Source organism: Hippocampus comes, unplaced genomic scaffold (genome assembly GCF_001891065.2).
Source record: "Hippocampus comes isolate QL1 unplaced genomic scaffold, H_comes_QL1_v1.1 scaffold125, whole genome shotgun sequence".
Lineage (NCBI taxonomy): Eukaryota > Metazoa > Chordata > Actinopteri > Syngnathiformes > Syngnathidae > Hippocampus > Hippocampus comes.
Window position 1 is genome coordinate 259,149 of NW_017805453.1, and position 25,034 is coordinate 284,182.

The 25,034-nt window shown below is 43.9% G+C and overlaps 1 protein-coding gene across 2 annotated transcripts in view; it reads right to left on the reverse strand.

Moving 5' to 3' along the window:
- Nucleotides 1-25,034, reverse strand: part of schip1 (schwannomin interacting protein 1) — a 234,990-nt gene that overhangs the window by 31,349 nt on the left and 178,607 nt on the right. The window contains exons 1-2 of one of the 2 annotated variants that reach the window (XM_019874278.1): nucleotides 18,811-19,308; nucleotides 13,955-14,731 (exon numbers count right to left, since the gene is read on the reverse strand). In XM_019874278.1, the coding sequence (XP_019729837.1) occupies nucleotides 13,955-14,731; nucleotides 18,811-18,819 (786 nt within the window). In that variant the 5' untranslated portion in view covers nucleotides 18,820-19,308. Of the gene's footprint in view, nucleotides 1-13,954; nucleotides 14,732-18,810; nucleotides 19,309-25,034 lie in introns of those variants that run through there. The other variant, XM_019874276.1, reaches the window with a different exon arrangement.

Below are 25,034 nucleotides of genomic sequence, written 5' to 3' on the forward strand. Positions count from 1 at the left end.
ATCGCCGATTTTCAAAATGCGAATGATCTGTTTATTTTCAAAGAATAGTTTGTTTTGTTATTTTTTGGTTGGTGTCTTATATGGAACTGCGACACTGCGCAATTTATTGGACAGACTTGTTGAAGATCACACAACGTAATTTGGGTGGCATTTTATTTCGTATTTTTAAATCATCTTTTTATTTTTGACTATCTGTAAATTTAGTTTCCTGCTCTTAATTGTGAATGCATACTTGATGGTTTTAAATGCTCCTGAAATTAAGTGCTGCTTGACGAGCCTATATTGTGTATGTATGTGACGTCACTGAAGGCCTAAGGTTGAAATGCACGGCCCGCCACTGATTAGGGAATAGGAGGAGGCTTTCCCAGCAAGCTTTTTTGCAGTTTCAACGAACACTTGTGACTGTGTTATGTCTCTTTAATGTGTTACTTTGCACAGACAGTGTGTAATCTAGTTGCACTGGTGTTGTTTCCATACGTGTGTTCAAATATGCTACTTTTGGTATTAAATTATTGTATATTGGGGACGCCCTATGTGACAAAGGGGATTAATATGCAGGCCAGAATATCTGTTTGAGCATCGCGTATAGCAGTCCGGGCCACCAGGAAATCGCCCGGTTGTCCAGATTACCCGAGCCTGCTCACGAACCAAACCCCGAATGCGCCAAATTCACTCCAGCATGTGGGATGATCAGATGCAGCCAATGATGGCTAAGCGGAGCGTGAAATTAAAAGCAAAAGTGCGCAAAGTCATGAATCTAAGTGTGAGCGGTTGTGCCCTGCACTTGACTGGCACATAAATTGTAGCCCTGAAGCACCCGGAAACTGTACAGTTTGTAATTCATTCAGGCCCAACTAGTTTGTGATGGTAATTTGTGTGTGTTTCTCATACAAGGCGATTAGAAATGACAAAATGAACAGTGAAGTTGTGACTAACACCAAGGGCGGAGCCAAAACTTGCAGGAGGGCTGTGTTCGACCGAGTGCCATTCTTCTGCTTCTGATTGTGTTTTAAGTTGGCCGTTACATTTGAATTGCTAGACCTCTGAGCCCCGAGTTGGCTTTCTGTCACAGTCTTTGGCGTCCTTTCTTTTGCAACGCATTGTGAAAAAAAAAAAACAACCATAAATGTTTAAATGTCGAAAGAGTATTATTGGGATAGAATTTTTATTGGAATAATAAAATAAAAATCAAATAGAATTGTGATGAATATAGTTTTGTTCTTGGCTTCTGAATGAATTCTTTATAAATAATAATTTTTAAAAATCAATTTTTAAATATGTGCAAATCATATGGGCGTGTCTATGAACACCAGCTTGTTTGCTCCTTTTGCCAATCATTCCCTTCCCTCCTCCGGCTGGTAATTGCCCGTAACTACACTTGCTTCCTTTTCATTACTCCTCTCCATCGTTCCCGTCCTTCCCCCCCCTGCGCGCTGGAGGCCTCGCCAACCCTCACAGCGGGAGGAGATGGCAGCCCAGATGCTTTTAGCGCGTTGACATTTTGCGCCAGTGCAAAAACACTGCATAGCGAAGCAGGTTGGCTCAGTGTGAGCGCGGGAGCCTGGCGATAATGAGCTCGCTCTGACAGGGAGAGGAAGGGAGCGTCTATGTGTGCGTGTGCGTGTGTGTGTGTGTGTGTGTGTGTGTGTGTGTGTGTATGTGTTCATTCACCAGAGTTGCTCTAATGAGGCCTGTGGTTGGTCGTGAAAATACTGAGCCAGCTGTGACCACCAGGCTGGAGTAATGCTTCACATTTTGAAATGTGTCCCACCATGTGATTACCAACTGGGTTAAAGACCGACAGGCCGACACTTACACTTGCCAGTCGACACCATCCCTCACGAAGGAAGGGCTATGAGTCAAAACGGCAGCTTGGAGTGTCACGGAGGATAGGTGGCACAAAATATAAAAAGTGAATCAGGGAGTGTGAACTGGCAATTTTATAACCGTTCGAGAATTTTCATTTTATTTTTTTTTTTTTTTATTTCAATTTGTGTTTTGTTTTTTTCAAAACGGAGTTTGTTTTAATTTGTTGTCAGAGTGGGTTTGTTAGCTTATTTGTTCCTCAATGCATTTTAGTTTATTTTTTATTACTTTAAGTCTTAGTTTTGTCTAATTCTAGTCTGCAAGTCTAAGTACAATAAATAAGTACAAAGAAGAAGAAGAGGTTAAAGAAGTACAATAAGTGCAGTGCTTCTTAAAGTTCAAGTGTGAAGTAAATTTTGAAAATCTCATATTTTTATGTCACCAGTACTTCAGCAGCATTGCTAGTTGTAAACCATTACAGAGGATTCCATCCATGCACTCCTATAGTTTGAATGTTTTCGTACAGGATTCCATCCATGTTCCACGTATCATACTTTGAACCGAATGTTTTCATAAACAGCAGCTCGAGTTATTCACTGATTATCACACCGAACTTTTTTTGCAAATCCAGTTGAGAAAACAAGGGCTTCAATGTGCTTGTAATAAAAAATGTTCCTCGACGCCGGCGTGAAATTCATTCGCTTTGCGAGAACCAAACTGTATCGTTCCATTTTTCTGGTTAATTTACTGTGCCCTATTCTTTTCAAACAACCGTTTGCCTGAACATGGACGGTGTATCGCCACACAGCGCCGAGGCATTTTGGCGAATAGCTTGATAACAATGGCGAAGGGCAGCTAACGGGACAAACAACAATGCATGACAATGGCTGATTGGCGACTCGGCATTCTGTAAATGACGTCACGGGCCGGAGATTGCCGAAAAAAACTTCTTCATTGTCGCTATGGATATAACTATTAACCTGGGTGGGTTCTGTAAAAAAAAAATAAAAATAAATAAAAAATGCAAATAAAAATAACCAAAGTAGGCGGGCCGGTGGGCCAGTGGTTAGCACCTTGACCTCACAGTGCAGAGGTCTTGGGTTCAATCCCCGCTCCGGCCTCCCTGAGTGAAGTTTGCGTGTGTTCTCCTCGGGCCTATGTGGGTTTTCTCCGGGTACTCTGGTTTCCTCCCACATTCCAAAAACATGCATGGCAGGCTGATTGAACACTCCAAATTGTCCCAAGGTGTGAGTGTGAGCGCGGCTGGTTGTTCGTCTCTGTGTACCCTGCGATTGGCTGGCAACCGGTTCAGGGTGTCCCCCGCCTCCTGGCCGAAGACGGCTGGGATAGGCTCCAGCATCCCCCGCGACCCTTGTAAGGATAAGCGGATCGGAAAGTGAATGAATTAATGAATAACCAAAATATGCTTGAAATAGTTTGAGCCCAAAATATTTCTCATAAGAGGGTTGGCCAAGTTTACTTCACACTCGACCTTGACATAAAGCGAGGACGTTCTTGCTTTTCATCCCTTGTTTGCCAAGTTGCCAACTTCTGAAGTGCATTTCTATCCATCCATCCCTCCATCCTTCCATCTCGCCATCCCATCCTCCATCCATCCCTCCATCTGTGTCCATCCCCCTTAATCCCTCCCTCCATCCTGAAACGACTAAAGAAAGCCATTGTGCATGAATTCATACCAGCAAATAGATGAACACACGTTTGTGTATTTCGAGGTGGACATTGCTGTGGGCATGCAATGAGATAAAAGCGTCCCTCTCGACGGCAACAGATGAAGCGCGCAGCATGCACACTGCACTCCGTACAAACAAACACACATACAGAGACCAACATTGAGACCAAAATATCTGCCTTTTGATCACAGCCTTTGCACGTCAACAACCCTGTGCGTATGTCCGTGTTTTGAACCATGACTTTCGTTATATTCTTAGCCTCGTCTAAACACGGTAAGTTTACAGCCCGCTTCTCTGCCTCGCGGACTAAAACTCTATAATTAGGCACAGAGAAGAACAGTTTCAAATTGCAGCTCCACCCAAATTAGCATTTGTGCACACACGGTTTGAACACTGGTCCACTGCAAGCACCATTTCTTAGGCTTGAGTTGCGATTACCACCTCCTTATTTTCAATTCGCAGTTCTCTTTTTATGCATTAAACTCAATTTGGCCACTGACCAAGCTAGCCTTTGTGTTCCGGGTATTCGTCTGAACTCTTTGGGGACCGCACAGCATGTATAGACTTGCGTCGAAGCAACGACACGAGAGGCCACCTCCCTCCTCGCTGCTGCAAATAAATCCCCATTTCCTCCACAGTTCACCCTGACACTCACAGCCGGCGTCCCTTTTTGATAGTTTTTGAATGGGGGCGGTCGTGGGGGTCTAGGCAGAGGGCAGCCACTGCCCTCCCACTGTACTTTGGCTGAGTGAAAACATTCGGCTTTCATGGTTCTGACGGAAAGAAAAGAACCATTAGCAAAGTTCACAGGCGGGAAATTTGCAAAGGTGATACGTGTTTGGAAGAGAGAGCGAGAGGCCAAAAATAGCAGATGCTTCACAATGGATTCCTGCTTTGTGTCTTTAAGATTTTTTTTTTTCCATATACATGGAGTACAATACTGTATATGTTGCTCTATGTGACTCGCTGTTGTTTTGCAGCTTCTCGCGGACCGTTTGCGGACTTTTTGCGGACTTAAAAAAAATACCTGTATATGTTAATTGGTCGCTACTTCGCAGATTTTAACCGCGAGCCGGTGGTTTTGGTCCCCATTAACCGCGATAAATGAGGGATTACTATACTTCGTGTCAGCGTGACATTTTCACCCACAAATGAGGTCAACAAAGGCTGCTTTTACGTCCTCCAGGGGGCGGAGGTCAAAGGTTGGCCACCCCACCAAGAGTGGATTACCATCTTTACACTTATTTTGTTGTTCCCCTCCCAAAATTAGTTAATTAAGATGTTTTCATTGTTAAAAAACAACAACCACAAAATTCCTCTCTCCTATATAATTCATTTCCATTCACTTTCATATTCTACTTTCAGTGTGAATGAGTTCTTTTTGTAACCCTTTATGGGCAAATCAAACTCTTCATAGTGAGCACCTTTCTTTGTTATGAGCAGGTGAATCGCGGCTGTATGAATCAGCGGGCGTGTTAAGAGCAGCTTTTGAGGACTATCAGGAGGATCACTCAGGTGAAGTGCGAACAAAGGATTGCCAGCTCCCCCCCACACCTCAAATTACTCATCGGTGCAACAATGTTTTCAGTTTGTTTACCTGTTACGCAGCAGAGTGATTATCAGGTTGACTATAGGACGGGAGATAACATGATCATTAAAAGGTGAACTTCACAACCCTGTCAGCTTTTTAGGTCATATATATTTTTTTTTTTGTCATCTGCCCAAATGTGACGGTGTACCGCAAAGCACCGTGTTTTAGCCCACAAAATCAGCAGCCATCAAAACACACAGCAGACTATGAAGCGGACCGCATTGACCACAGTTGACTGATTTTACCCATTTAAGGTAGTTTGTGTCACTTGGATTTTGCACTCTTATACTCACAAAGCCTCACAAAATCCTGTGATATTCACTGTCAGGCCCAAAGTGGGAGTCCTTTTTCAGTCCTGGAGTTTCATGGTTCAGACTGGCCCAGTGCAGTTCACAACGTTTAAATGAAGACATACAATTGTCTACAGCAATATTCATGTTGCATTTGATCCAAAATCTAAATCACAACTGAATGCGCTCAGACTAGGATCTGTGTTTATAGAATATAAAACATTTTTTAAAAATGGACAAAAATACAAAAAAGGGACCAATAGGCAAGCGCACATAAGAATACTTCACACTCAACAAGGCAGATTTATGCAACGCCGTTAAGCCAGCAACATTAAGGCAGTTAACAAGGTACATCCTGTTAGCGTTTTTTTTGTTTGGAACCAATTCATACCACTTTCCAGTGCATTACTTAACAGACTGACGCTAACTTTACGATCGCCACGCTGCAACAGGCTTTCCCAGCATGCTTTGTTGCCATTAAAAGTAACACTTGAGGTTGTGTTGCATCTCTTTATCGGGGAAGTCAGGTCAAAAATGTCCTTTGTAATTATGTTCTAGTGGGGCCACATAGACCACATTACATATTGTAAAGAATTTTTTTTGACTTGACTTCCCCTTTAATGTGATTTTTTTTTTTGGGGGGGGCGGGTAAGACACTATGTAATATAATTACAGTAGTGTTGTTGCTCGGCGTGTATTACATTATTGCGACTTGGTGACACCCTTAGTAACAGAGGTCGTGCAGTCAGTCCTGTGGAGAATACAATAGCCTGTGATTGACAATTGTTTGTTCGTTGGACATTTGTATGAGAAAGAGAAAATAAAAAGAAATGTCATGAAAGCACTTCATTTGCTGATTTCAAAACTGATCCTCGGGGTGGAGGAAACTAATGCACGGGCCGGTATAGTGGCCCCGGGCAACGCATATTCAGGTGCAAGGCCAGCCCACCGGGAAATTGCCCAGCTGCTCAGATTACCCACGGCAGGCCTGCTGTCTTGGGGGAGACTGAGTTTGACTTTAAGGAATGTACGGCAGGTTAAAGTGCACCCATTTTGAAGTCCAAAATCAATGTTCAACACGCTACACTTTGTCATGCATCATATTGAAAGCCCTGATGAGGACTTTGAAGCTGCTCTGCAATCATTTAACAACTCATATAATGACGCAATGACCAAAAACATGTTCTGTTGCTTGAAAACATCACCAATCTCAACCACCTATGAGACACTCGAATCGACATAAACCATATACCATTCCCATATATGCTCTTTAAGCATCATGAACATACACTCTTAATTTTCATAGCTACAATTTCACTTTGCATGTCAGAACTGAGCAGTGATGCACTGGATGAAGAGACATTCAAAAGAGGTGCCTCACTTGCTGCTTATTTGAAGCAGCATTCAAATACACGCATGTAGCATGTTTGATGACTAAGCCGGGCTCCTCTTTACGTCCACAAGTCCGCACACATGGATACCTTTGTACACACAACCTGAACAGACAACATGTCATAAGAGAAGAATGCATAGCCTGAAGCTAAAATAATCTGCTGGAGACTTTTTGCTCAACGACGTGTTCTTAAATCGTCTGAACGTCCCGAAGTTTTGCAACAAAAATGCCTTTCAATCGTTTTTTTTCTTTTGGTTCAATAATGCAAAAAGTCATCGTGGGCTTTACCTGAGTTATGTGCCCGGCTGGCTGTGAGGAATCCAAGGTTAAAGTTAGATGAAAAATACTCCGCTGACAAGAAAAAAAAACAAACAAAAACCTCCAAAAAGAAAATGGGGGTGGGGGGGATACCCTGCACAAACGTCGGCAGACTGTCAGACTACGATGAGAGGAAAAATATATCCTTTGATATGATAAGATGTGTGTCTGTGTGTGTGTGTGTGTATGAGAGTGTGTGTTTAGAGACAGCTTAACTCTGAGGCAGAGGCGGCGCAAATGTGTGCAAGCCGGAGGGCCGGGTGTGTTTCAGCCGGTGGCATACACACACGCACACACATACGAACACTCCCACACACACACGTAGAACAATGTATGGCCGAAAGGCTTGAACCAGACACCAGAACCTGAGAGGGGTCACTATGTACACCTGGCTGAAGCACTCCACCCTCATCTCCCACTACCTTGCCGTTCTGAAACAAACTGCAGGTTAAAACCGAACTCCAAGTTGTGCTTTCCTTCTCATACATCCCCTGTCTGGCGATTCATTCTACTTCGAGGACCTTTCACCCTTGACGTGGCGTCGCCTTGAAAACTGGGAGTAGTTGTTATGGTGTTATCGTAAAGAGGCCAGCTCAGTCCTTTTGCTGATCTGCAACATAATCACAGGGTTTCTCAAACGACAGCCTCACTCTGCTGCCTTTTGTCTCTCGGCTCTCTTCCTGCTTTTCCAGACCACAGTACGCATGGAACCTCAACTTTCTTTGCCTCTTATCTTTTTTTTTATGCTTGTGAATCACTTTTCTCAAAAAAACGACTTGCTCAGTTGTTTGAAATCTTCACAGCTGCTCTGACAGCAGAGATGAGAAGACCCTTTCAACAGGTAGCTGACAACTCCATGGGCAGTAAAATGATCAGAAGATCTCATTCAAGTCTGCCAGTTCAATTAGAGTCTGGAGTTGAGAAAGCCTTGTTGTTTATGGGACAGTCTAAAATGCTTAACTTATTTTGTGCCGAAATGAATAAATACGATTTTTTTTTTTAATTTAAAAAAATATTACTAAGGGCTTCACACACCTCCTTAGTCAGTATTGAGGCTGTGGAAATGATTTCAGTATGATAAATAAGCACGAGATGGCAGGAGTGTCTTTGATCAGCTCTTAGTCCACACAGAGTGAGTGGGTGTGGGGTGTGGTACGGCCATCCTACGTTGCGATGTGACGTGCGGAAGCAGTGTGGTGTTGAGAACACGGATTCGTACCGGCAGCTAATGGTACAACAGAGCTTTTGATGCGATGTAAAAACTGGTAAGTAACTTCATTTTTGTGTCCGTGCAAGTCGAGTCTAGTGTTTTAGGGGCCGTGTTGGGCCCATTTGGGCGTTTCGGTGCATGGAGTTGCCTCGCTCCTGAGTCATCTGACAATTTGGTCACAGAACGTAGTCTGCGCTCAGCGTAAAAATGGGCGCTTTGTCATTTTTCGTGCCAGGGTAATGGACTGATTCAGCGTTTTTGTGAATTTGGAAAACACGCTACTTCCCACAACAGCGCACAGAGGCACAAATGTCTCGTTACACCAAAAGAAAGAAAATTTCACCGCTAGACTACGCTTTGTAGTCGACGTAACACTCGGCATGCTTCCGACTGACCTGATTTTAATGTACATGAGGTATGGCGGGACTCGGCAACTTCCCATCCCACAATGGCGCACAATGCCACAAACGCTTCCTTATGCCCATTTCTACTGATGAGTCTTGAAGAATAGAAAACTCCTTCCATGTATACACTAGCCTGGCACTGGAAATGAAAATAGGGCCCATTATGTTAAATGGTCAGCTGGATGAATGCCAAAAACCCTCCCTCAAAACTTCAAATCCAATATATTCCAATGGGATCCCATTTTTACAAAGAGAACATTTAGGTTTTGTTGTGTGTATAAACGTTGAAATAGTGTTCCGAGTCTCAGCAGAGGCCTTATTTTGCACTGCAGTTCTCCGTTTTAAAATTATACAGGAAAAAGTAACCTTCCGGGCACGAAGATGTCAGTCAGTCTTGAATCGCCGCGGGAGAGAAGCAGGTAAATAAAAGAGCTGAAGAACATGAGCAGCCTCGGAAAAATAATATTTTTGTTTATTTTTCCACAGTGCAGGGCTTAATGGTGGGTTAGGGGTTAAGGTCCCAACAGGCTGCTCTCTGCCACGTGCCTCCGGAGTTCATTAGAAACAAATGACAAAAAGAGGTCAGCCCGATCCCCCTCCTGACCCTGCTCCCACAGCCTGGAGGCAGTCGCTGAGATTAGAGCATTTAAAACCCCACCCACACACACCTGCAGCAATAAGACTGCTTTACTTTATTCCCGCTAACTAGAAAGAAGGAAATACTCTACATCGATTCATACAGTGATACTACGTCCAATACTGCCATTTATCGCTTATCCTTGTTGCCATGGAGATGTGTACACAAAGAAGGATTTTGAAACCGGCGCCCATATTTCTTGTCAGACGCACCGTGCATGTGTCCGCAGGCTTGCCAAGGTGGCATCAAAGACCAAAAGGACCGCTACAAATTTTGCGTTGTTTGTTCTGCAGTGATGTTTTTGAAGCTTTACTGAGGCATGCCAAGGTCCTGCCAGACACCCCAGCAACATCTTACACACACACACACACACACATTTTGGAACCCATACGGGAAGACACACATTATCAAGCCACGGGGTCCCACCAGGCCAGGTGTCTAAATATTTAATAACGTTTTAAAAGCACCCCACCTCCCATCCCTTACGTACTCTCTTCTCTTCCCTTTTGGGTCACTGGTAAATCCTGCCAATTTAAGGATTAAGACATTCAGAAGTCCCCTGGTATAAAAAAAGAAAATAAAGTCCATCGCATTACTGTGTCCATCTCAGCTGTTCCTTTACGGGTACACATATCAAAAATATTTACATTATTTTGTACGGAATGGAGCCCCGCATACTCACGGTTCACCTGTTTTTTTCAATAGCCAAACATGGAAAACGCTTGTTGCCCATATTTCATATGATTTTTGGGGGTTAAAATAATGATAATAATAATAATAATAATAATGTTTTTTTTCAAGTCAATTACAACAACCAAAATGTGCTTTTCAATCAGTAAAATAATTAAATCGAATATAAAGAATACACAGTTTGTGCAGTTCCTTCTGGTGTGTGGGCCTTGGCCACCAGGGGGCAGAATACTACTGCCATACCAATGTTCTACATTTAAATACATGAAGAACACAGTAACATGGTCACTGTTCGCAGAGGAAAAACAACATATGCCTGTGAGTATTTTTATATTGTCTGGCTAGACGTGTTGCTACACCATTTGTTGTTAAAAGTCTGCAAAGTCTATGATATTTGTTTATTCTCTTTGTTTCATGTTTAGTTTGACAGCAAACTTAACTAGGAGCCCTTGAGGACAAATGTGTATATGGATAACCGAGCGGAAAGTGACACATTTGCAGTCCGGGCACATGCCTCTTTTTCTAGAGGGAGTATAAGAATTTCTAGAAGGTACCAAGACCACCACAAGAAGGATTTGTTGGAAAAACAGTCACTTAAGGGGTCGGAAAAGTAGCTAAATTGGCAACCCTGAGTAGCCGTTCGTGTCGTCACATGCCCTAACTTCAGGAATGTTTGTCAGGGTAATATGTATTTGAATCACACCTGGAAACAGCGTAACGTGAACCTGAGCGAGACAAGTGGTTGTCAGGTGTTGTGTCATTTTTAATTGTGAATTTTGATGGGGAAATGTCAGATACATTTTGCACAAATGTCTTCTCATTCCTTCTTTTAGAACAAGTGCCGCACAAGCGAAAGAAAAATCAAAACTGCAGCATCGAGTTAATCCTATGATGATATGCTAACAACTCCGGCGGTTTAATTTTTGTGGCAACCTCTTATGTAAGTTTCCAGAAATTTGGCATCAAATTGCACCAACTTAGGATGCCGTTTGCCTTTACAGTTTCTAGTTTTTACACACCAGACTGTTTTTCTTGTATCATCCATCCGGTTCACAGAGGGTCAACACGAGGTTCCTCCTCAAGGGGAAGTTCAGAGATGGGACGATTGAACAGATAACAAAAGAATCTTTAACTAAACACTGGCGTTTATGATCGTGTTTTTGTGCATTCGATCTCTGGTGGAGTGCACAGTATCGCCTCATCTCCTTGCTCAGGCGGCTGAAACTCCAGTAGTTTCTTATCGGCCCGGCAGAATCAATGGAAGCTTTTTTTCCCCCCACTTCAAAGTTTGGTTCGATCAATTTATTAGCATGAGTGCACCGGCAGGACAAACTATCTCCATCTAGAATGTGTTTGTTGGAAGATTGAAATGTGTGGACCTGGGGGACCCCTTTCAGGGGACAGTCCTACCTATATTTGAACCCCTAAACCGACAGATAATTTGGGGAGAAATAATTGGTTTATTACAAAATATTTGTGGATTAGATAGGTCTACTTTTGAAAAAAAAATAACACAATATCATGTAACAGCAATTCTGCAGACCCCTGGTCTACAGTTAATCATCAACAGCACTCATAATAAAACATATAAGCGCATACAGTATAGCAGGTACACACGTACCCCACGGCCTGCAATTTGCTTCAACCTTAAGATATTTTTTTCCTTTCCGCTCTCTTATCATCTCTCCTCACATCTCCCACTGCATTCCTGACATGCCTCACGGAGACAAGGGGTTGGGGTGGTGGTCCGGTGCGGGCAGGGGGGAGGGGCAGAGGGAGGTCTTCGGGATCACAACATGCTCACAATGGCACTGGCTGCAGCCATTGTCCGTGTGAACTGAGAGAAAGGACTTGGTGCTTGCATAGCAAAAGAAGCCCAGATCTGCTGTAACAGCATTCAAACAATTCAACGGCACTTAGTGATTCTCCCCGGGCCGCATACGAGATCTCTGTATCCAATTTCTCTTGCTTCTTTTTTAAAAGTGATGTCCTTTTGGAGCCCCACAGAAAGCAAATCTATTCAGGCTTGGGATTTCAACTAACTGATCTCATGAGAAGACAAGTAAATCCTCAAAACCTTGTGGCAGGCACGCCAGGTCTGACGCCTCCGAGTCAATCTGCCAACGCAACACTACCATCTGCTGGTAGAAGCCTCATAAACCCCCCAAAAGTACTAGACAGTGAAACTTTGAATCGTTCTATTCATCCAAAAGTTTTCTTTCGGGCTCATCCTGTTCAGGGTCATGTGAGCCTATCCAAATTGACTTTGGGGGAAATGCAGACTAAACCCTGGACTGGGATAAAGAGTCAACCATTAACACTCATCATCATGTCACTGAGGGGGAAATCGAATACACACTGCCTAAACAAACGCCACGCCAGAAGAAGACAAAGAAGAAGCAGCAGGAGGAGGTCTGTCCGTTCTAAAATAATGGTGATGAATTGTCATTTTGTAATGGTGGAAGCGCAGTTAAAATAATGTTGAAGTGACAGACTGGCGATGACAGTTTTGGGCGACTTGAAATAAAGATGGACTGACGATGATGGACGGGTGGCCCGGATGCTGGCGAATGGCGGACTGGCAAAATCTACAGACGCACCCGCCTGAAAATTAGAACGTTAAGCAACCATTTGACGTTGCTTTTAATGTTTAATGAGAACACATAATGGGAATTGCCATAGACAGGCTAACAAATATCATCTGTGTTATTACACTTTCAGTGATGCATAGTTGAACACAAATGGTGCAGCAACATATGTAGACAGAAAGTATAACAATATTCACATATATTCTCTATCCTCTGCAAAAAAATAAATATTATTGCAGTGACTGAATTACTTGCAGTAGTCTTCTTCGTTTTTGTCTGCATGACATTATCAAACTGCAATCCAGAAGGGGTCACAAAGTATTAATTATGAGACACTAAGTGTTTAATTCTTTACATTCTACTTAATGATGGTATTATGACATGTTTTTTTTCGTACAATATAATTTCATGATCACCTTCTGTTAGTGTCCAGCAGGTGGCAGAGGCGTTCCCGGTTTTCCTGCTGCGCACCGGTCTGGCATCACAATTATTGGGACTATTTAAGGACCTCATGGACCTACGTCAAGCTGTCGGATAATTTCGCCTTGCTCGATGCTCTCCCATTACTCTGGTTCTGTTTTTAGCTCTTGCCGGGATTTATGTTTTCCCCGTTTTTTTAGCATAATTATTTGTGCTTTGTCAGTCTTGTGCCTACGTTTTGTAAATAAATATTTTAGTTCGATAAACTTTCCTGGGTCTCCGTTTGTAGGATCCTGTTCTGTTTGGAACCTTCCGGACGCTGGACAATTATTTTCCTCATTAAAAAAGAGGTTTAGGATTAACGCCATTTTGATGGAGAAATATGATTTGTGTTCGTAAAGTTTTAAGTTACAAGCATGATCCGGGATCAAATGAAACTTGAATTTCAAGGCAACGCTCTATTTTGACTTCCTGTCGGTGAAATGACCAGGTGTCCCGATAGTTTTGTGCATACACTCCTACACAAGCTCCGTCATGCAAGGCAAAATCCATCAGCGTTCAGCTTGGCTGCACCCTGTCCGGCCGTGTGTATTTCCTGTTACGGACACATTGAGTCACATCCTTCCCGCTGCCTCTAGCAGCCTTCATTTCCCTCCAGCTGTGCAGCCCCGACTTCCATGACGGCCAGGTTAATAGCCGGGTCAACATAGCTTAGCGCTACAATAGCTCACTAATCCCTGTTCTTCACTCCAGCTACCCTAACCTTGTGTAACTTGAGTTCATCTGACACGGATAAATGCTGGATTAGAGCAGCCCACCGGAGCTTGGAAACACTGAGGAAAAGTGAGTGTGGAAAAAGCCTGTGATGCACACTGGAGAAGCACGAAAACATAGAGGAAGAGAAATGCACACTCACTGAGGTGTAGCTGGTCTTGCCTATGTTGTGGTTCTGGTTGTAATTGAGGTTCTGGTTCTCCTGCTCTCGGCACTGCAGCCCCGCCAGGTGCCTCTCCAGGGCTGCCCAGTCCATGGTGGGCAGAGTCTCTTCTTCTACAGCCTCCTCTTCTCTGTAACCCCCCATACGTCCCACAGTCCCAACACCGCCTCCTCCTCCGCCACCCCCGCCTGTGCTGCGGCTGCCCCTGCTTTGACTGAAGCTTTGGTGCCTGGGCTTGGGAGTCCCCGTGAGTCCCCCCTGTGGTGTGCCAGGGGAGTGGAGCAGGTTGCTACGAGGCGAAATCACATTCCCGTTTTGTTTGAGTTCCTCAGGGATGGCGGCGATGGTGGCGGCGGCGGTGGTGTGCCCGCTCGGGGCCGAGAGGGGCGGAACAGACTTCACATCCTGTAATTCTTTTCCAAGGCTGCGGCTGCTCTTCCTGTCGCCCTCGCTGACCTCGTCGGGCCCCATGATGCCACTTCTGCCTCCCTCCTGACCGGGCGCTTGCGGAGAGGCGTAGTTGTCTCCGTACTCGCTCTCCCACTCCTCCATCACCTTCTTCTTGTACTCTTGGTAGTCCTCATCCTCCTCATAGTCCTCAAGGGTGACGAGGTCCAGAGAAGGGGAGGATTTATAGTCATCCAGCGTGGGCAGGTCAGGAGAAGGGGAGCAAGGAGTAACTTTGTTGGAATTGGACTCTGAGCTGGAGCGACTGGACGCGTCGCTCCCCAGGTCCATGCCATCCTCCCGGTAGTCCTGCAGCAAAACAAGATAAATCAAGCAGACATCAGAGGATGTATAGCAACAGAGAAACATTCGGATTCTCTTTGCGTCCCTGAAAGAAAAGGTCGCAAATGCACCTTGTGGAGATAATTATTGGGTTCTCTGAAATTGGGGTGCAGCGGGTCCTTTTCAGGATTAATTATTGCACTCCGAGGACACCGCCTGCACCTTTTGCAGGACCAAAAAGCTTCTGATATATGCCCAAATTCTAAAATTCAAGTGTCATGGCTTTAAAAGCAGGAACTTTGTACCTCTTTTTGTACTTTTCTGCTCGGTCGAGTGTAACTGTATGAACATGCAAGGACTTAAAGATGTTCTAAATAGAGCACTTGGTCAGAGTGTTTTATCATGAACGCCAATTTCAATCAAATTAATCTCAATGGTGTTACGGTTGTTGAAGGAATGAAGGAAAGTGTCAGGGATTATGGAAAAAAAAAGTGGTTCCTTTGAGAATTTTGAACCTAAGTACGTTGAACTATGCATCAATTCACTCATTTTCCAAAGGTCTAATCCTCATTAGGGTCACAAGTGAGCAAGAGCCTTTCCCATGTGACTTTGGGCTCGAGCCGGGTTAGGCTACGCCCTGGACTGGCTGCTAGCAAATCGCAGGGCAGACATTGTGCCACTACAGATGAAAAGTATAAGAAATAGGGAGACAGCATGGTGCACTGTGTCCATTTACATCCAAGGACAACGAACATCAGAGGTGGCCAAACCTGATCAGCCGTCTGCAGAGCTTAATGATGAGCTGATAATTTGAATCAGGTGGGTCGGAGGAGAAGGAAAAGATCCAGGACATGGAGAACCGTGGCCCTCGAAGACCTGATTTGAATTTGGACACCCCTGATCGACACTAATTAAGTTACAAGCAACCCTAACCCTAACCCTAACCCTAACCCTAACTCGATTTGGACACCCCTGATCGACACTAATATAACTCCTGGAACTAATTATCGCACTCCAAGGTTTGATTCTATTCTTGGGCCGGCCAAAAGGTTGCAGATATGTTCCTGAACCATTTAAATTGCTGTACCAAAGTTATTTGGCGCCTTATACCTCAAGTTACAGTGACAGAAAGAGAAGCAGAGTACAATAATGTTGACTATCCTTCGTCAAATCTGCTTCAGTCCAGCAGCCTCATATTTCCCACTTCCTGTCCAGCAGGAACTTCCTGTCTGCTCATAATTTTGCAGCCCAGCTTCTTTTGGGCCACTGATTCTTGAAAACATTCCCTTCGGAAAGCGCCCAGACACAACAGAAAGCGCACACAGTTGCATAACCTGCGCATGGTAACCCAAACACAACCACTACAACAGCACGAGCCCACAGGGACATAGCAGAGTGTTGCGGCGGCTTTGAATGAGTAACGCGCACGTGTCACCGCATATTCACAACAACCCCGACATGATCCAGCAGCTGCTGAGCTGTAACGTGACCTTGACTCTCTGCCCTACCTCCGTCCCTCCTTCTGCAATCACCAACTGACTGATTAGTTCACAAGGTAATGAAAACGTCCTCACTGTTTACAACCCTTCTCAGATCTCCACCTGACCCGAGCGCCCCCTTCGCATCCATCAGGGAGGTGCCAAATTTCTGTGCGCCGCGGCCACAAATTTATGACACCTTTCCGGAGAGCTACATTAAGAGTTGCCCTAAAAAGCAAAAGGACGCATGAAGATGGACTATGACCGCTTCGCTTATGACTGCTTCCAGTAAGAGTTCCTGTCTGTCGCAGGGGCAAAGCATCATAAAAAAACATTATTAGTCATCATTTCCGGCATGTTTACATCACACTTTCTGGGCAGGAGAGGAAATTTACAGCAAGGAGACACTTTATTAGGGACACTTTCATAATAATAGAACATTATCCACCACAGGGTTTGGAGTTATTCTTTCCAAATGGTCATTATTGTCTTTTTCAGTTTTGTGGAACTACACTAAATCATCATGACAGCTGTTTCTAATATTTTGTCCACCTTTTTGGCACCATGATTGAAACAGTGTACTGTATTACAAATAGCTCTCATATCAAGTAGATTTCATGCTTTGAATCATAATGCGAAGGGTTAATAATTTATATGTGTCAGAAAAGTTCCAGGACTTACAAAGGATATATTTCAAGTCTAAATTACAAGTTTTCCCTTTGGAAGTCATGCTCTCTTGGAAAGATTCTTCCAACTCGATCGCCACATTTAGTTTGATGTTGTCTATATCTTCAAAACGGGCCCGTTTGATGACCATGTTGAGCTTGGGAAAAAGGAAAAAAAAACCCCACGAATTTAGGAATGTTGTTCCAGCACGCTGATGTTCTTCTCTGCCAGGAACTGACAGATGCTCAGAGAATTGTGGCAAAGCTCATTGTCATAGTGAAGCAACCTCGAGTTGTCTTGCCTCATCTCGGTCACTGGAAGAAGCAAACGCCGTCAATTGTCTGGAGCACGCTGAAAGGGAAAACCGGTGCTGTAACACTGTCGTTTCACGACTTCTACTATCAATTTAAGGGACAATATATGAGAAACACATCTCAGTCGACGTCGTTCAGTTGTAAGACTTTTTCAACAAACACCAACAGAAAACATACAGTAGTAGAAACACCTCTAAAATCAATTTAATGCAGGTCAGTCCAATACTTCTACAAAGAATAAATAAGTGGCAATCAGAACCAAGCTTAACCTTTGCAAAGGCAGATTTATTTATTTATTTTTTTACTCTATGGACCTTCTAAACTTAATTCTGTCCCTACAAAAATTGCGAAACTTGTGCATTGAAGTTGGAAGTGAAAATATGGCAAATACTGTTGGCGCTAAATGCTGTTTTATCAAAGCAGAGTAACCTTGCAGTAAACGCCACACGCGCAACACCCCACCCCCCACAACCACCAGGGTGGGTCCCTAATGTATGTGCGTAACTGCTTGACAAGGGAGTCTTGCCCTCTGCATTTGGCATTTCCGTTGCCAACGTCCAGGAGCTGCCACATTTTAAGGTTACCGCACTGATAGCAACGGCTATTTGGACCCGTAAACTAGCAACTGTGCAATACGGATATCGACCTTAGATCGCGGTGGTCAGCAACGCACCACGCAAATCACCATCCCGACGTCCATGCCGCTTTCCCTTTGACGTTGCAAACCTTACGTACGTGTTCCAGAAACTACAAACAGAACCTCCTTTTTAGGTTCTCAAAAAGTGAGATGACCGCTTTGCATTGCTTCAAAAGCGATGGCCGTCTCTCCACACACACAAAAAAATCCTAATCCGATTTGTGCAGCCTCGGAGCAAAGCAGCGTCTGGCTCGCAAAAAAAAAAAAAAAAAAAAAAATAGAGTACGAACCAATACCAGCGTGCGATTGGTCGCATGAACTCGAATGCAATATTGTAATCAGTTAAAGTGCCTGTTTATGAATGAGAATGAGACGTGGAAGTATGGAAGGGAGGAAAGGCGTTGCAAAACGGCATTCTGGACATGTAAAAATAATCCGCGGTGGGATTAACTAACACCATGCACACACACGCGCGCACACACACACGAACACGCACTCACACAAACACAAAATACCCCCCAATACACACACACGAACACCCTGGATTTCGTTTGGCCACCTAAACCGGCTGCATGCACACTAACAGCTGCACCGTCGTCTTCCCCCCCCCCCCCAACCCCTTCCCAAATTAGAAGGGGGGTCTTCGTTGCGACTCATTTGGTTTCGTGTTTTGCACAATTCAAGATGGGTTGAGGGAGTAACCATGGTATCCGCCCTGGTGACATGTGTGCACGCGTGACATCACCTCCTGCACCTTTTCTGAATGAAAAAGGCGCATCTCATTCTAACCCCATTTGCAGAGTCATTCACGGTACCGTTATGATGTAATGTTCCCACAAAACTCCCAAGAGGAACCTGATACCCCCCCCCCCCACACACACACACACACGCACAAAGACAGCGTGCACACGCGCACATGTACACACCGGCAGTGACAGAAACGCCCATACGAGCTCCGTAATCCTTTCGCGGCATGCCTGCAATTCAATGCAAATTGACGTTTCTACTCACTGTCATCATCTTGTAAGCTTTCACTCCCGCCTCGCGTTTCAAGACATTGTCAAAGTGTTCAAATCACAGCTCCGAGGCTCTTCCGACTTCCCAGCAGCAAGCAGCAAGCAGCAGCAGCTGATGGTGTATCCTAAAGGCGGCTGCTGGCGGTGCCGGCTCGGCCACCGAAATGACAGACAGCCAGGCGAAGAGGAGGACATCTGGCTCCCGGCATCGCCGTGTTAGTGTGTCCGCAAATGAATGAAGAAATAAATCAGGATGTTGTGGTTTGAAATCCAAAAAAAGGTTTCGCTCCTTTCACGCGCGCCGAGCTCCGTGCGTCCTCGTAAGAGTGAAGTGGAAGAAAAACGGGAAGCGTCTTCAGAGCCCACGCACGGTCAACGCTGAAGTTATTGAACGCGATTTTACAGACCACCTCCTCAAAAAGAAATACATTCTCTTTTTCGAAAGCCGTGCGCACGTCTGGACTCGGTGGGGAAAGTGACGACAGAAGACAAGCACTGACCTTGCAAAAGGTGGGGGGAGAGCGAGAGAGAGAGAGAGAGCGAGAGAGAGAGAGAGAGAGAGAGAGAGAGAGAGAGAGAGAGAGAGAGAGAGAGAGAGGGGGGGTGAGCGAGGGAGGGAGACGGCGAGGGAGTAGGGGTGAGGGAGAGGAAACTATTTGGGTGAATTATTAAACACTTCTGCTCTTCTGAATTTAAAGCCTCAGAGTTTTGTGTTATTGCATCCACTTTTTGGAGTCAAAGTGGCTTCAACAGCAGCAACAACAAAATGCTATGTCTTTTTTTTTTTAAATAGAAGCAGACAGTGACACAGATCAAAAGCAACTGCTTTGGGCTTCCTATTTGAACTGATAGGAATTGGCTTCCCAACTTGTGTCGAGGTCCCAGGTTCAATTCTCAGTTTAAGGTGCTCTGCCTGTCAGGCGGTCAAGACTAAAATAGCCTTAAGTGTCTCCAAAAACATGAGGTTAATTGAAGACTAATTATGTGGTAGCCGAGGGGGGGCGGGGGGCGGTGGGGGTTGCTGGAGCCTATCCCAGCTAACTCCGGCGAAAGCCGGACTTTTTTTCCGCAGATACCATAAGCCTCCGTGGAATTGAAAGCAGTCCGTGGAAAGAAAGAAGGGCGAGGTGCAGAATGTGACATTTACATTTTCATTCCGGGCAGCTACAGTATTGTTAATTCCGGTCTTTTTATGTTCTCTTTCACATTACAAAAACAAATTTGCCTTCTAATGATAATTGAACACGTATGTTATGTGACATGCATGCGCACAAATCACAAGGTCGAGCGACAAACACTTTTGACGACGACGCGTGTCAGTGTTTACCGAAGTAAATGTGGTATAACTTGTACGGACTTATTTTTTTTAATCATCTTATATTGACAGGAGCGTTGCAGGAGGTGGTGGAAGTCTTATGGAGTGAAGACATCCACTAAAAGATGACATCTCGTAACAGTGACGTCTTGTAAATATGGCGTCACGTCATTGCCCCGCGTCCTAATTTACCTGTCTGTGTGGTTGAATTAGATTTATTGTCAGACTTTATGCAGCATGTTTACATTATCCAGATAAAGTGGCTAGTTTACCGTACACTTTAAATCATTGGTTTAAAACCACTTGTTCCGCCTCAAACCCCTTATTTTGTGTAATCTTTTGCACCTTATCAGAAATGAAAATTTAAAAAAAAAAAAATTATTATGAAAAAAAGAAGAAGTAAATCTACCCTAGAGGAACAAACCACAATGTTGGGAGAAAACCCACGCAGGCCCGGGGAGAACATGCAAACTCCACACAGGGAGGCCGGAGCTGAAATCGGACCGGTACCTCTACACTGTGAGGTCCAGCACCCCCCTCCCCCCCCGCCCGCCCTACGACCCTTGTCAGGAGAAAGCAGATTGGAAAATGGATGGATGGATGAATGGATGTGTTCAGTCACTTTATTATTCAAGTCAGCTAGCCAACTGATTTTATAGACAGACAAATGTTGTTAAAGATGTCATAGCATCAATGTACGACAATAAGTGGCCATCGGGGGGCCCTTCTCCCAAACATTTCACCAGGCTTGACTCTCCATGAACCCACGCATTTACAAGATGATGATTAAAGAATTGGATCAGCATCCCCATGAGTGCCGCTATGCCGGGAAACTCCCGGCGAGTCACCCTGCTTATGCACTGCACTCTTTGCCAACAAAGATTTGTATTTGTTTGAGGGACATGAGCAGTCCTCAAATACAGTGTGCTGAATGTCGAATAGCACAGAGTTCATCCATGTAATAACGGACCGGTACTTCAAAGACCACTGACTGGGCTTCTCCTTGCGTTACAGTGGGGACAGAACCAACTGGGATTTTCCCCAAAGTAAAGACAGCAGGAGTCTATACGAGTGCTGACACCCCATTCCCCATCTCGTGTGCTTTTCACTCTCTTATCAGGCCGTCCACACCTCCCCTCCACTTTGTCTCCCCAATTCCCCAAACAGTTCTTGGCAATAGGCTAGAAAAGGGAAGAGTGCTGTAAAGGCGTCTGAGGGCACTTTCCTTTTTTCATCTTGACAGAATGTGAGTAACGAGAATTTATATGCTCTCCAGACAATTCAATGGCACTTTTGTATCAAGATATTGTTCACTTCTGCACACATACTGTACGTGCTCGAGATGGCTTACCTTTTTCTTTCTATTTTTGCCTCATCTATGGGGGGTTCCAAAAGTACAGTAAAGTGGTTGAGTAGGGTATAGGCTAGAAATATTTAAAACCACAACTTTTCAAGTTTCAGTTCGTTTTTTGGTTAATTGGGATGCTGCAAATCATCCTGAATTGAGTTCCACGTTAATTTTTGGAGATGTAAACTGAAGGTGAAGGACAAATTCATAGAATTTTGGTGTGGGTCAAGAAAAAGGGTTGAAACATTTTGGACATTTAATTTTTATTAATATTATTATTATTTTTACCTCAACCAAGTTAAAAAAAATCCAAAGTCTCAACGCTCTGTTTTGATCATTTTGTTGGCCAGTTCCGGAATCAATTTACCCCCACTTTTTTAATACTTAGAAAAAAACTTAGAAAGAATTTGACTGTAAATTCACAGTGTCACATTTCTGTGCTAATGTCCCTCTGCTTTGGGGGCAAGAACTCATGGAGACAGATGTGAAAATACAAGGACTAGTTTTATCTCCAAAAAGCTCAAAAAGTCCATGGCCCAATAATACATTTTGAGAGATGTTTTGTGGTCACTTAACGTGTCAGTTATCAGGATGAACTCCACATAGCAAAAATAGATAAATAAATAAATAAAAAATGATGCGCTTTGATCGAGGTTTCCTGGTCAGTTTCACTTATCAAGATTGCTCAACAACAAACAGACACACAACCAAATTCTGTGAAATTTTGTTAAGGGAATGCGCAAGAGCCAAAGAAAAATTCAAGTGCCGTGCGTTTTGTGGTCACTTAACATGTCGGTTATCAGGATGCCATAAACAAATAAAAAATGATGCGCTTTGATCGAGGTTTCGTGGTCAGTTTCACTTATCGAGATTGCTCAACAACAAGCAGACACACAACCAAATTCTGTGAAATTTTGTTAAGGGAATGCGCAAGAGCCAAAGAAAAATTCAAGTGCCGTGCCTGCATTAAATGTCACTTGTCAGAAATGCAATCTCCTTGCCTTGTGGCCAAGAATGCATTGAATGTTTGCGTACATACGGATGAAGGTGGCCAAGCTAAAAAAAAAAAAAATCCACAGCCAAGTGTTCTGTTTTGAGCTCCTTTGTTGATTAGTTAGTAAGCAGAAAAAGGCGAAAGCTACACAAAATATGAAAACTAGGATGGCACCTGTCAAAGAAACCTTGCCTTGCGGCCAAGAATCCATTGAATGTTTGTGTACATACGGATGAAGGTGGCCAAGCTAAAAAAAAAAAATCCACAGCCCAGTGTTCTGTTTTGACCTCCTTTGTTGATTAGTTAGTAAGCAGAAAAAGGCGAAAGCTACACAAAATATGAAAACTAGGATGGCACGTGTCAAAGAAGAATTTCTGTTGACAAAGATACACACCCGCTAGGTACAAGTGCGCTGCAAAATACTTCAAAGCAACAGGTGTTTTGACTTTACATTACTGCCACCTATGGGACTGGAGTGGAACAAGCTTGATATGCGCTCTATTGCGAGCCACGCTATTTCTGCATAGCAATTCATAAAAATATTCCCTCACATTTCAATGAATAATGCATGAATCTTAATGACTGAAGTCAGGCTACTGCTGAAGGTAAGCATTTTTCCATGTAGCATCCCTCTCATCGTTGAATTATTTTACATCATCACAAAATGAGGAAGATTAAGACCTTTTATGTACTTTAGGCTGCACTGATGGCCAAGCAAAGATCAACCCAGAGGCATAATATCTGTCAAAGTGACATTGAATTGGATTGGACTCCTCGCCAATGGTCAAAACAACGTATCCGCCATCTACGACATCTATCGGAAAGCTTCTACCAGCTCTAAAGCAGCAGTCCATCCACTGCGGATATCTTCTGGCAGCAATCACTGAAGGCCCATTACTGACAGACAGATAAGAGCAGAGAAATGAATACCGCTTAGATAACACAGAAAAGTCGAAGGAACATCTTCCTCTGCTTATATCCGTCTCACGAGCTCACTCCTGACAGACAGTGAGAAATTAAAACTGTCTGTGCCTTGTCAGGAATTCACCGACTCTAACGGCGAGACACTAAAAGTGACCTTGGAGGCTTCTCTCACTCTCTCTCTCGCTCTTTCTCTCTCTTTCTTTCTCTCTCTCTCTCTCTTGTCTCACCTTCAAATAAGCCACAAACAAAGGGTAGAAAATAAAGTGTGAGAAACTTGGGTTTGGTACCAGGCCAATCCCGCAGATGGCAATGTCCCCGCCTTGATAAAAGAGGCCACAGGAGGCCAAAAAAAAACAGACTTTTCATCATGCCGCCTTCCTTTACGTTAAGATTAATTTGAAGAAATTTAATTTATTACAGCCATGAGGTCACTATTGAATTAGAACGGTCTGAAAAAGGATGATTTGGGAACGCACATCTCATCATTTGCACGGCAAACTTCCAAGTTAACTTTCTGAGGAGCCGAACATTAACCTGAGTGCCTGCGAACAGCTTTCAAATGAGATGGGGAAATTGGAGTCAATGCAAGTCTAGTTATAAGTGCATGAAAGAAGATTACTTACTCTGGGGTATATTTAGTTCTTTTAATGCTGCGGCATTGGCTTCAACTTTTCAAAAACAACCTCACCAGACTACTGCTGACCTCAAAAATCAACATGCTTAGAAAGACAGACAGACATGGATAGAAAGGAATTTTCCATTTAGCAACAATGCTTTTTTTTTTTTAATGTGACGGAGACATTTGAAAATGGGGTTTATGTTGGAAGCTAACTGTCATTAGCTTCTAAGTGGACAAGAACATTTTAATTATTTGAATAGTGAATTGAACAATCTGAAACAATATATTTTATGCTTGTTTATAATTTTCTCAAATTAAAGAAAAAAAATCATTTTATTAAGTACCCATATTTTGATTTTAATGTTAAATTTGAAATCACAAAAAAATATTGATTTCATGTGCATGAGACTTTATTTTTGCGGTGGCTATCAAAATTTAGTACATTTACCTGTTTCAAAGGCAACATTTTAGACAAAGCTCTTCGATTGGATTTCATCAGATTAGTGTTGGTAACGTGACTGTATACATTCATTCATTCATTCATCTTCCGAACCACTTCATCCTCACTAGGGTCGCGGGGGTGCTGGAGCCTATCCCAGCTGTCTTCGGGCAGTAGGCGGGGGACACCCCGAATTGGTAGCCAGCCAATCGCAGGGCACACAGAGACGAACAACCATGCACGCCCTCACTCACACCTAGGGACAATTTAGAGTGATCAATCAGCCTGCCATGCATGTTTTTGGAATGTGGGAGGAAACCGGAGTACCCGGAGAAAACCCACGCAGGCCCGGGGAGAACATGCAAACTCCACACAGGGAGGCCAGAGCTGGAATTGAACCCGGTACCTCTGCACTGTGAAGTCGACGTGCTAACCACTGGGCCACCGGGCTGCCTTGACTGTATACACTCACATTAAATATTCTAGCCTCTGTGAACCTAAAAAAAAAGTCATCTTTGAAGGGGACAAAACGAGCCTCGTGCATCTGGGCCAGTTCATTGGGATGTAGCCTGTTGATGAT